Consider the following 12181-nt stretch of genomic DNA (forward strand, 5'->3'; position numbering starts at 1 on the left):
TCAGAACAAAATCTAATAAAACGAACCTTTGGCTCCAGGACTAAGTTCACAAAGTGTAACAATAAAACAAGTAAACCATCTAAAGTCCATCTAAAGAATACGTAACTGTGACACATCTAACTATATACATTAAGAAAGCAATTCATATACGCATTTAGAATATATGTCAACTAGTGGTATAAAACGATTCATATACAGTTTGGAAACTATTTTAAAATATGTACACAAAAATAGGAACACTGTTTATTTAAAGAAAGAATCAAAGAGAAAATTCCTTAGCTAGTTCAGGAGTCACAGGTTGATTTCTTTTGGGAACCTGCATTTGCTGGATAATAATAATAGGGTTAGATATTCATGGCAGGGTCGGGTTTTAAAAGGATTTACATCAAGTTGGATGGATTGACAACAACATGTAATAAAATGGACACTTGGCTCCAGGACTAAGCTAACACAGTGTAGCAATAAAATACGTAAACCATCTAAAGTCCATCTAAGGAATACGTAACGATGAAAAATCTAACTATATACATTAAAAAAGTAATTCATACAGGCAATGACATTCTTTAAGTTCAGTGCACATTTAGAATATGTCAAATAGTGGCATATAACGATTAATATATAGTTTGGAAACTCTTTCAAAATACGTACACAAAAGATACAAGCTAGTCCAGGGGTCATAGACTGATTTCTTTTGGGGAATAATAGGGGTAGATATTCATGACAGGGTCGGGTTTTAAAAAGATGTACATCAAGTTGGATGGATCGAGAAAAAAAAATGAAGCCTTGGCCACAGGACTAAGCCCACAAAGTGTAACAATAAAAAACGCAAACCATCTAAAATCTGTGGAATGAACACACGTAACAGCAACATATCTAACTATATACATTAAGAAAACAATTGATAACGATAATGGAATTCTTCAATTTTAGTGCACATTTATAATGTGTCAAACAGTGGCATGAAACCATTGATATATAGTTTCAAAACTTGAATGTATTTGTATGTAATATGACAATTTAAATGGATCACAAGTTTGCTATTTGATAACAGGAAGTACTGTTCGCCATAAAATAGTACTTGTATGTGTGTGACCATTCATACATAGTCCCCTGCGTGTGCTGTAACCTCACCGTGGTGCAGGGGTGTAACATTCTCTTTGAGAATGGCCAATACAGCACAAAATTGAAGTTTTCAGTAAAATTCAGTATCCGTAAAATTCTGTGATATTTATGTTTTTGCAGTTCTTTACACTGTTTTTGTTTAAGTCTTGAATTTTTATATTGATGTTGATCATCACTTTATTTATTTGCATTACCATAGTTTGACACCCAATAGCCGATGTATTGTTCGTGCTGGGGTGTCGTTAAACATTCATTCATTCATTCATTCATTCATTCATTCATTCATACATAGTATGAACAAATGTTTATATTTAATAGGTAGACTTGAATTGATGGCATGTTTATATTTGAGCAAAAGAGTTGTACCGTGGGATCGAAACCTTAAAGCTGATTAAACACATTTGGATATGCGTAAATTAGTCAGAAACGTTACAATGACGGAAAATTCTGAACAGCCCCTTTAAGTTAAAGCTTAACCTCGAGATAAATTAGTTATAACCAGACAAACATGTTTTGGCAAGTTGTAGTCAAATACCAGATGCAAAGTTTAAAGTTTATTTTGTTTATTGACATCACTAGAGCACACTGGTTTATTAATTATCGGCTATTTGATGTCGAACGTTTTGTAAATTTGACATATAGTCTTAGAGAGGAAACCCGCTACATTTTTCCATTAGTAACAAGGGCTCTTGTAATACACCATCTCACATACAGGATTGCACATACCACGAACTTTGATATACCAGTCGTGGTGCACTGGCTGAAACGAAAAATAGTGGAATGGGCAATACCAGATGATGACATCACATGTTTTCATTCCAAGTAAATGCTATTTCAGTTTCATAAAAAAAATATTGAAAATTCCGCATCAAAATTAGTATTGGGTAAAAGGAAAAAGTCCTGAGCAAGAGTTGACTCTTGAAGAGTGAAATAATGTATATGATGTTGCCTTGAATGGTGACATAATTTTTATTATTTGCACTATAATGTAGGTACTGAAAACATTAAACTTTAGTCAAGTATGAGATATCCTTCTTTTCAGGTGATCCGCAAGGCTCAGTGGGTAGGTGTAAACCACTTGCACCGACCAGTGATCCATAACTGGTTCAACAAAGGCCATAGTTTGTGCGATCCTGCCTGTGGGAAGTGAAAATAAAAGATCCCTTGCTGCTAATCAGAAAGAGTAGCCCATGAAGTGGTGACAGTGGGTTTCCTCTCAAAATCTGTGTGGTCCTTCACCATATGTCTGACGCCATATAACCGTAAATAAACTTTGTTGAGTGCGTCGTTAAATAACACATTTCTTTCTTTCCTTCTTTTCAGATAAAGTTTCGAAGGTATTGCTTAGCAATTTTGTAAGACACTTACGTGAAGGCAACACATGGGATAACACTTTTTACTTAAAAAAAAAAGAAGAATTTTTTTTAGTTTGTTTGGTTTAACGACAACAGTATTGGCTATTGGGTATGAAACATTTAATTTAATTAATAATAATTTTGATATATTGTCCTGGAAAGGAAACCTGTTACATGTTTCCATTAGAAACAAGGCATCGTTGATATGTACCATCCCACAGAAAAGACAACACATAACACGGACTTGGATATACCACTTATGCCCATTAGGCCGCCGGGCATCGATCCTAGAATGATCTGGGGATGCAAAATATACAGTAAAATAAATTGTAACCATACAGCTCTTAGTTAATTACTTGAGTATGGTATTCTTCTAAAAAGAAAGGTAAACAAAGAAAACAAATACAAAACAAGAAAAGAAGCCTCCACCCACGAATCACCCCGCTAACACTCCCTAAAAAAAAAAAAACCCAACACACCAACAACAAACAAACAAAACAACAACAAACAAACAACAAACAAACAAACAAAAAAGCAAAAAACAAACAAAACAGAAACACTAAAAAAAGATACATGAACAGACAAACTGTTGCACTGAATAGTTTTATTTATGGGGAAAACTAAAATGGAATAATTGTTTTAAATGCAATAGAATAGAATAGAATAGAAAAAAATTGAATTGATCCAATTAAAAAAAAAAAGAAGAAAAAAAAGATAAAAAAAAAAAAAAAATTGAAAATAGAAATGGAAACATGAACACGAAAATGAAAATAACGAAAATATAAGAAAATAATATACTGCAATAAAAATTAAAATAATATTAAATATCGTAAACTATCTTAAACAAGCAGTGTCAAAGTTGCATAATGGCTGCTTCCATACTTGTTTTTCATCAACTTTCACGTTATACTTTCAGCTATATGCCCATACAAATTACAGCAAACCTTTTTAATCTATTAGTGGAAAAAAATTATTTAGCTTTTACTTTAACATATTATGTAAAATAATAATAATTTTAAAAAAACCTCGTTTGTAGGAGGGTGGGACGGACTATACTCGTACTGAACGTGAATCTGTGTATATAATGGAAGCACTTTACAATTCTGATAATCCCGTGTTATTTATACACATATTGTATGTGGGATCGGGTAATTTGTATAGCCCGTTTGTAGGAGGATGGGACGGACTATACTCGTATTGAACGTGAATCTGTGTATATAATGTAAGCACTTTACAATTCTGATAATCCCGTGTTATTTATACACATATTGTATGTGGGATCGGATAATTTGTAGGAGGATGGGGCGGACTACAGTCGTACTGAACGTGAATCTGTGCATATAATGTAAGCACTTTACAATTCTGATATTCCTGTGTTATTTATACACATATTGTATGTGAGATCGGGAAACTCAAACTAGTTACTTTTTAAATTAATTTTGTGTGACTAAAATTACATATCAAATACTTTTTTTTGTTTTAAATGCCAGCGTCTGTATAGCTAGTGTATGTGTCCTAACGTTTTAAGAGTCATGTTTCATTTATATATACGTTCGAAATTATTGGAATGCAAAATCATGTATTGGCTGTTAAAACATTAGGACAAAAACACATTGTATATTTGAAACAGCTAAATAAAGTAACTGCACATGTCATTCTGTCTGTAATGTCTTTGTACTGATTCACTTATTATAAGTAACAATTCAGGTAAAACTGCCTAAACTCGCTGTTTCAGCATTTTGAGATATAATGTTTACAGTTCATAATGTTTATGACCCAACCTTTTTTGTTTGTGAAAATGTATGAGTTTAAAACTAATAATGTTTTTATATGAATTTAACATTATTCATTATACAGTTACAAGCTAATTCATCAGTTACCGTTTTATGCAAACAAACAATTGTTATTTTGGACAACAAATGTAAAATTAGTGAAATACTGCACTTCTCGCTATGGTACTTCAACTTTAGTACAATTTTTTTTTTTTTTAAAACCCAACAAAATGTGAAATACTGGAACACCCAACAAAAAAGAGCCTTGTTTACTAATACAGTTTCATACGAATTGAAAAAGAAAACTTGTGTTCTAACGTTAGCATGTTTCTGTTTTCTATATTCAGGTACTAATTACGAAAACATGCAGGGTTGTGAACTTGATTTTGGTTTCCGTTAGTTATTAGATTCGTTCTGCACATCTTCAGCTTTCTTCTTTATTTTCCTGGAAATAAATATAATCTATAATTTATTCCTAATGTTACGTGATACAAATTGTAATATTTCGTTTTGTGTTATAATAACAAAAATATCAATGTGTTATGATACCATAAATTAGTATTGAAATAACAGAAATAAATAGAAAATACTAAATTATTAACGGGCTATCAAGACGTTATCCTTAGCAAATCACAAACACAATGTATTTCACTAATGAAAACAAAAAAATAGCCGAATTCTTGTTTTTTGTCTCTCTCTCACACACACACACACACACACACACACACACACACACACACACACACACTGATATACAAAAATAAATTACATTGTTAGATGAATGTGTCACTCGATTCAGTATATATATAATAATAATAATAATAATAATAATAATAATAATAATAACAACCAAATGCTTGCATATGACTTTATTTGAAGTCAAATTCACACAATCATATATATTATTAAAATGTTCTATTGTTTAAACACACCACTAGGACACATTTATTTATTTATTATCGGTCATTGGATGTCAAACATTTGGAAATTCTGACATATAATGCTAAGAGAGAAAACTACAATTTTTTTTCTCCATTAATAACAAGGGATCTTTTCTATGCACCATCCACCAGAGAGGATAGCACACAGTTTTGATATGCTAGTCGTGGTGCACTGGCTGGAAGTAGAAATCGCCACCAAATCGTTCATGTGGCCTGAGGTTGACGTTTGCTTGGCGTTCATTTGGACGTCTCCAGATGCGACCACGCCTATCGAGGAAACATTTTGTTTTGTTTAACGACACCACTAGAACACATTGGTTAATTAATCATCAGCTATTGGATGTCAAACATTTGTTAATTCTGACTCGTAGTCATCAGAGGAAACCTGCTATATTTTTGGTAATGCAGATGGGATCTTTTCATGCTTTCCCACAGACAGATAAGGACATACCACGGCCATTGACCAGTTGTGGTGCACTGGTTGGAACGACCTATCCAAGAAGTCCAGAGTGAATCTGGACTCGTCAAAAAACATTACATGAGACCATCGATGATTCCCCTAGTATCTAGTACTCCATTGGTGCCTGTTTACCATGTGGCGATTCTTTATAGGTGGCACAACACATGGTCGCCGAACATTCTGATTAGTTGCTTGGAGACGATTTCTAGTCGTCTGACCCGTCGCTCGGACCCCAGTAGCCTGGTGTAACTAAGCTATTTTCTTTCTTTCTTTATTTATATTTAAAACATATAGAAAAGGAGCCAGAATATGCCGCCAGCTAGGGTTGGGGTGAACTGCCATTTATATAGTAATTCACCTTTCATCAGATATTGGAAAATGGGGGCAGTGCACCAATCGTTTATTACAAAACTGAATGAAATCCATCTGCAACACCGTTTCAGTTTTGAGGTGTAATATACGAACTTTTGAAAATCGAACTTTTTCGTCGCACCTTTCAAATTCGTTATCAAATTTTGTCTACACATATAATTATATATGATTTAATTACCTCTTATAAAGTATCCGCACAGTAGGAATAGCAACAGCCAGAACAACAGCGATCGCAATTCCCGATATAGCACCTGCACTTAAGGCAGACATGCGATCTGGATCATCTAGAAATATACAACACTATTAATTAACATGGCAATACTATTTATTGCTATAACTCTTACACATATGCAAATCACACATCAGAGGGACGTTTTGACAAGGCATGACTGCTGTCACGAGTGCCGTCTGTAGATATACTGTCATTTTGCTGGTTCACTATTTGTACAGTGATAATTCCCCAACAATGACGATCCCCACGATGACAATAATGCAGGTCATCTGGCAGGCAGGTCCTTTATCAGATTAAAATGTTCAGTTTAATTTACAACATTCGTGATACTGCAGTCTCCTTTATCACATTAAACTGTTCAGTTTACTTTACAACATTCGTGATACTGCAGTCTCCTTTATCAGATTAAACTGTTCAGTTTACTTTACAACATTCGTGATACTGCAGTCTCCTTTATGAGATTAAACTGTTCAGTTTACTTTACAACATTCGTGATACTGCAGTCTCCTTTATCAGATTAAACTGTTCAGTTTACTTTACAACATTCGTGATACTGCAGTCACAGTTTTATCAACTAACTATGTACCGCATGCACTGATTTATGCTATTTTGATTGATGTTTTAAAAATAAAATTGTCAAATTAAAAAGCTCATTTCTTCCTAATTACGGACACGTTACTGCTATAAAATACTGTCACAACAAGAAAACAACAACAAGAGTACTGGTGAGGTACATGATACGCCCGTATATACTTTCGGTCATAGACCACAAACACGTGAATCAGTGCAATGTAACCAGGCTTTATAAGAATACTGTTGAAGTAATACATGTCTCCTACTGGCCATACACATTTTCCTACCTCATAAGTTCGAGGGCCACAACTATGTGAACAAGAATACCGGAGAGGTAAGTGATATGGCCATCAGGAGTTTGATATAAACCATAGTGTTTGCTATAATACCATATCCTGACAGTATAGTGTATAAGAGAGTAGTTTTATCACCATATATGTACTTGTAATGCGACCTGCATGCAGTGTTTGTTATAATACCATGTGCTGACAGTATAATGCATAAGAGGGCAGTTTTATCACTATACATGTACTTGTAATGCGACCTGCATGCAGTGCTTGTTATAATACCATGTGCTGACAGTATAATGCATAATAGAAGTAGTTTGATCACTATACATGTACTTGTAATGCGCCCTGCATGCAGTGCTTGTTATAATACCATGTGCTGACAGTATAATGCATAATAGAGTAGTTTTATCACTATACATGTACTTGTAATGCGGCCTGCATGCAGTGCTTGTTATAATACCATGTGCTGACAGTATAATGTATAATACAGTAGTTTTATCACTATACATGTACTTGTAATGTGACCTGCATGCAGTGCTTGTTATAATACCATGAGCTGACAGTATAATGTATAATAGAGTAGTTTTATCACTATAGATGTACTTGTAATGCGACCTGCATGTAGTGTTTGTTATAATACTATGTGCTGACAGTATAATGTATAATACAGTAATTGTATCACTATACATGTACTTGTAATGTGACCTGCATGTAGTGTTTGTTATAATACCATGTGCTGACAGTATAATGTATAATACAGTAGTTTTATGACTATACATGTACTTGTAATGTGACCTGCGTGTAGTGTTTGTTATAATACCATGTGCTGACAGTATAATGTATAATACAGTAGTTTTATTACTATACATGTACTTGTAATGTGACCTGCATGCAGTGCTTGTTATAATACCATGTGCTGACAGTATAATGTATAATAGAGTAGTTTTATCACTATACATGTACTTGTAATTTGACCTGCATGCAGTGCTTGTTATAATACCATGTGCTGACAGTATAATGTATAATACAGTAGTTTTATTACTATGCATGTACATGTAATGTGACCTGCATGTAGTGTTTGTTATAATACCATGTGCTGACAGTATAATGTATAATACAGTAGTTTTATTACTATGCATGTACTTGTAATGTGACCTGCATGTAGTGTTTGTTATAATACCATGTGCTGACAGTATAATGTATAATACAGTAGTTTTATCACTATACATGTAATGTGACCTGTGATAATGAATAACTAAAACGATTTGTTTTAACACTTTACTTTTGTTTTACTTTAAAATAAAAGGATTTGCTTACTGTACATCTAAGTTATGTATTATGTTGGCACAGTATGTTCATTAACATTTAACCCTGATAGTAAATTTTGTTTGCATTAAGCTTTATACATTAAATTGTCCATGTGTTTCTACATACTATTCTTATCAAGTACAATATAATTAGTACTGTTATGTCAAATAACCATTTTGGGCTACAAATTGGTCAAATGTGGCAAAAAGTTGGACATATTGACTATACTCTGCGACTAATGTATAACGGTTAACGCGTTTTCAGTTCAATTGCTACATAGACTAATGTCTGTATGCTCGGCAATGTAAAACTAATAGCCGTGAGATACCAAACACATTTTCTAATACGTAAAATATAATACTTACAGTGCACCGTCAGTATAAACTGCTCACTTATAGATTTAGGTATAGCAGAGTTGGTCACTGTACAGTTGTACACATTCCCGTCCTGATTCCTGCTGATGTCTGTCAGATTTAACAGAGGACGTGTTGTGATTTGATTATCACCCAGTGTCCAGGAGTAATCACATGGCGGGTTACAGTAAGCAGTGCCGTCCACGGTCAGGTTATTTCCTTCATCGACACTTATACTAGAACCGAATTTAATACTGCTTGCATCTTGGCCATCTGACATTAAAAAACAAAAACACTATGAATAATACTTCAAACATGATTAACTGCAAACTATGCCAGTCTGTTTTATACTACAATATAGCATTACTAATGTATTGAAATGTGCATCATTAACTGTATTGGAATGGTCAACAGACAATGTTTATGTGAAAGTTAAAAGTGTGTTATGTTTAATGATACCACAAGAGCACATTGATTTATTAGTCATTGGCTATTGGATGTCAAACATTTCGTAATTTTGACATATTATAGCCTTGGAGAGGAAGCCCGCTACGTTTTCCATTAGTAGCAAGGGATCTTTTTATCCACCATCCGATAGACAGAATTGTACATACTACGGCCTTTGATATAACGGTCGTGGTGCATTGGCAGGAACGAGAAATTAGATTGTTCGTGTGTTTCTACATACTTTCTTATCAAGTACGATGTAATTAGTATTGTTATGGCAAATAACCTTTTCGGGCCACAAATTGGTTAAATGTGGTCAAACTTTGGACATATTGTTGAGATTTTTTTTATTTGGTTAAACTTAAGACAACAAAATAGTACTGTAAAATATTTAGAGGCTTATGAAGATTCTGCATGGTAACATCAGACCGTTTATATAACAATTCTCTAATATTGGTCAAAATGGCAATATTGTCTTTAGTGGGGTCAACAATAAGGATGTCTTTGAAATCTGCTTTATTTTTCGGATAAGTAGACTTAGCAAAGCTTCATTACTTAAAAGTTTTGTTAAATCCATCTCCCTCTTAAGACTACATTCTGCGACTAATGTATAACGGTTAACGTGTTTTCAGTTCAATTGCTGCAAAGACTAATGTATGATCGGCAATGTAAAACTAATAGCCGTGAGATACCAAACACATTTTCTAATAAGTAAAATATAGTACTTACAGTGCACCGTCAGTATAAATTGCTCACTTATTGTTTCAAGTAGAGCAGTGTTTGTCGCTGTACAGTTGTACACATTCCCGTCCTGATTCCTGTTGATGTCTGTCAGATTTAACAGAGGACTTGTTGTGATTTGATTATCACCCAGTGTCCAGGAGTAGTCACATGGCGGGTTACAGTCAACAGTACAGTCCACAGTCAGGCTATTTCCTTCACCGACACTAATACTAGAATTTAATTTAATACTGCTTGGATCTGGGCCATCTGACATTAGAAAGGAAACACTATGAATAATACGTCAAACATGATTAACTACAACCTATACAACCTAAACTCGTTTGGTACGTCGCTTTCCACCCCCCCCCCCCCCCCCCCCCCCCCCCCCCCCCCCCCCCCCGATTGTGTGCGACATACTTTAAAATGTCGTTTTAATGCATGCACAGTAATAAAGTCTATTCGACATAAAGAACACTGAAATGTTCTTTGTGGTTTATGATTTCGACAGTTGTGTATTGCAAGATCTCTAGATGTTGAAACAATACATTGACATTGATTACACGAATAAGTTTGAGCTCTACTACCACACGCTGAAACGTGTGTTACATACTCGGATCGGTTGGAACACGGATACGAGCAGTTTGTACATTTCAGAGTATTTTTGTGATACCGTCTAACATGTCTGTGATAGTCATCTTTTTTGGTAAAATGTTCGCCACATAGTTCACAGATGAAAATGTGTGACTGACTGAAACCATTCTTTCTGTGTCTAAGAAGGTCAGAATGTCGAGAAAAGCGACACTGACACAGTCACACAAAAATATCCTACACGTTATGTGGTAGGACATTTTTATAAAATAAAAATAAAAGTAGTTTATTCTTGTTTACATATATTTGAAAACTATTTATTCCTGATTACATATTAATCTATTCCCGATTACATATTAATATATTTCTGATTACATGTTTTAAACTATTCTTGATCACATTTTGTTGTTAACATCTCACATTATATGAACACTTTCACTGTCCTGCAAATAAATAAATACATTTTTAACAACTTCTCTCAAATTATGTTTGATTTTTATTTCTAAGTTAAAGCGACGTATATGTTGAGTTTTATTAGCAATCTTGTTATAAAAGAATCTGTTTAAATCAACGTTTTTCTTCAGAGTTAAGGCTACTAAAAGTATATCTTATGTTGCATTACTAAAACTTGTTGTAAAAAAAAAGAAAAAACCCCAAAATGTTTTCTTCAGAGTTAAGACGACTATTTTCGTCTAAAATATAGTTAAGAAATTTAAGAAGTTTATCAACGTTGATAAAAAAATAATAATAAAAAAATGACTTACCTTACAAGCAGTAGTCGACTAGTACAAAGAAGATTCAATATTCCTAGTCAAGAGTGGTAGTGTCGGTCAGAGCCATTGGTATTTAAAGCAAATAATTTTTCCGCGTTTTCAGTTAACCTCTTTAACAGCCAATCATAAACTGTTTAAAATGCTTACATTGCAAGAAACACACCCCCGCCCCCACACACACACACTCCCCCAACCCCTATTAAACTAAATTGATGTTCACTGGAAAATATACATCAAAGATCTTCACATTTATCTCTGTTAATAATTTATTTAAATTAAAGTTTTGAAGCTAGGGTAATGTACTCGGTAAGATAAATTTAAAAATGTACAAACATCGTTAAAACCATTCAGCTTGTGTGAAAACTAACAGTATACCTTTGATATAGAAGCAGTGTGGAAGTACGTACTTTGAAAAAGATATTGGATTTTGCTTTTTAAATGAAATATACTCCCATCATTGAATTTATTATGTATACCACCCTAAAACCAACACCAATGTCACGCTTTAATATTACAGCTGTATACCAAAAGACGCCGCAAAGTCTGGGATTCTTACTAAAAGGAGACTGAAAGTCTCGTTTTCTGAAGTATGAAACCGTTCAAAAACACAATATGTTTGTTAACTGAAGATGAAGCACAGGAATTTCAAAGACATATATTACGCCCTTGAAATTTGACTATTTTAATGATGTAGATGTTCGTTCCGATTTCTTCAGCAAACATTATTTTAATCAGAACAGTAAATTACCAACTCGTGACCAAACATTTATATTGTCAATATTGGTAGTTAAAATTAAGAAAAATGCAAACTCGGCAATTTGTGAGAAACGGTTTAAGAGTAACATTTCATTGGTCTATAGATACCTACCCAT

At 33.7% G+C, this 12181-nt stretch overlaps 1 protein-coding gene across 1 annotated transcript; it reads right to left on the reverse strand.

The window, feature by feature from the left end:
• Positions 1-4645: 4645 nt before the first annotated feature.
• Positions 4646-12181, reverse strand: LOC121386126 (carcinoembryonic antigen-related cell adhesion molecule 20-like). The gene is made up of 5 exons (XM_041516926.1): positions 12178-12181; positions 9982-10215; positions 8791-9051; positions 6201-6306; positions 4646-4694 (listed from the first exon to the last, which is right to left on the reverse strand). The coding sequence occupies exons 1-5, from the start codon at positions 12179-12181 to the stop codon at positions 4646-4648; spliced, it is 654 nt and encodes a 217-aa protein (XP_041372860.1).

The sequence above is a fragment of the Gigantopelta aegis genome, chromosome 12 (genome assembly GCF_016097555.1).
Source record: "Gigantopelta aegis isolate Gae_Host chromosome 12, Gae_host_genome, whole genome shotgun sequence".
Classification (NCBI taxonomy): Eukaryota; Metazoa; Mollusca; class Gastropoda; order Neomphalida; family Peltospiridae; genus Gigantopelta; species Gigantopelta aegis.

Coding starts and splice junctions, on each gene's coding strand:
- LOC121386126 (XM_041516926.1), bottom strand. Junction 9,052..9,981: donor TGCTCTACTTGAAACAATAA/GTGAGCAATTTA, acceptor TTTTAATGTCAG/ATGGCCAAGATGCAAGCAGT. Junction 6,307..8,790: donor GTTTATACTGACGGTGCACT/GTAAGTATTATA, acceptor GTATATTTCTAG/ATGATCCAGATCGCATGTCT.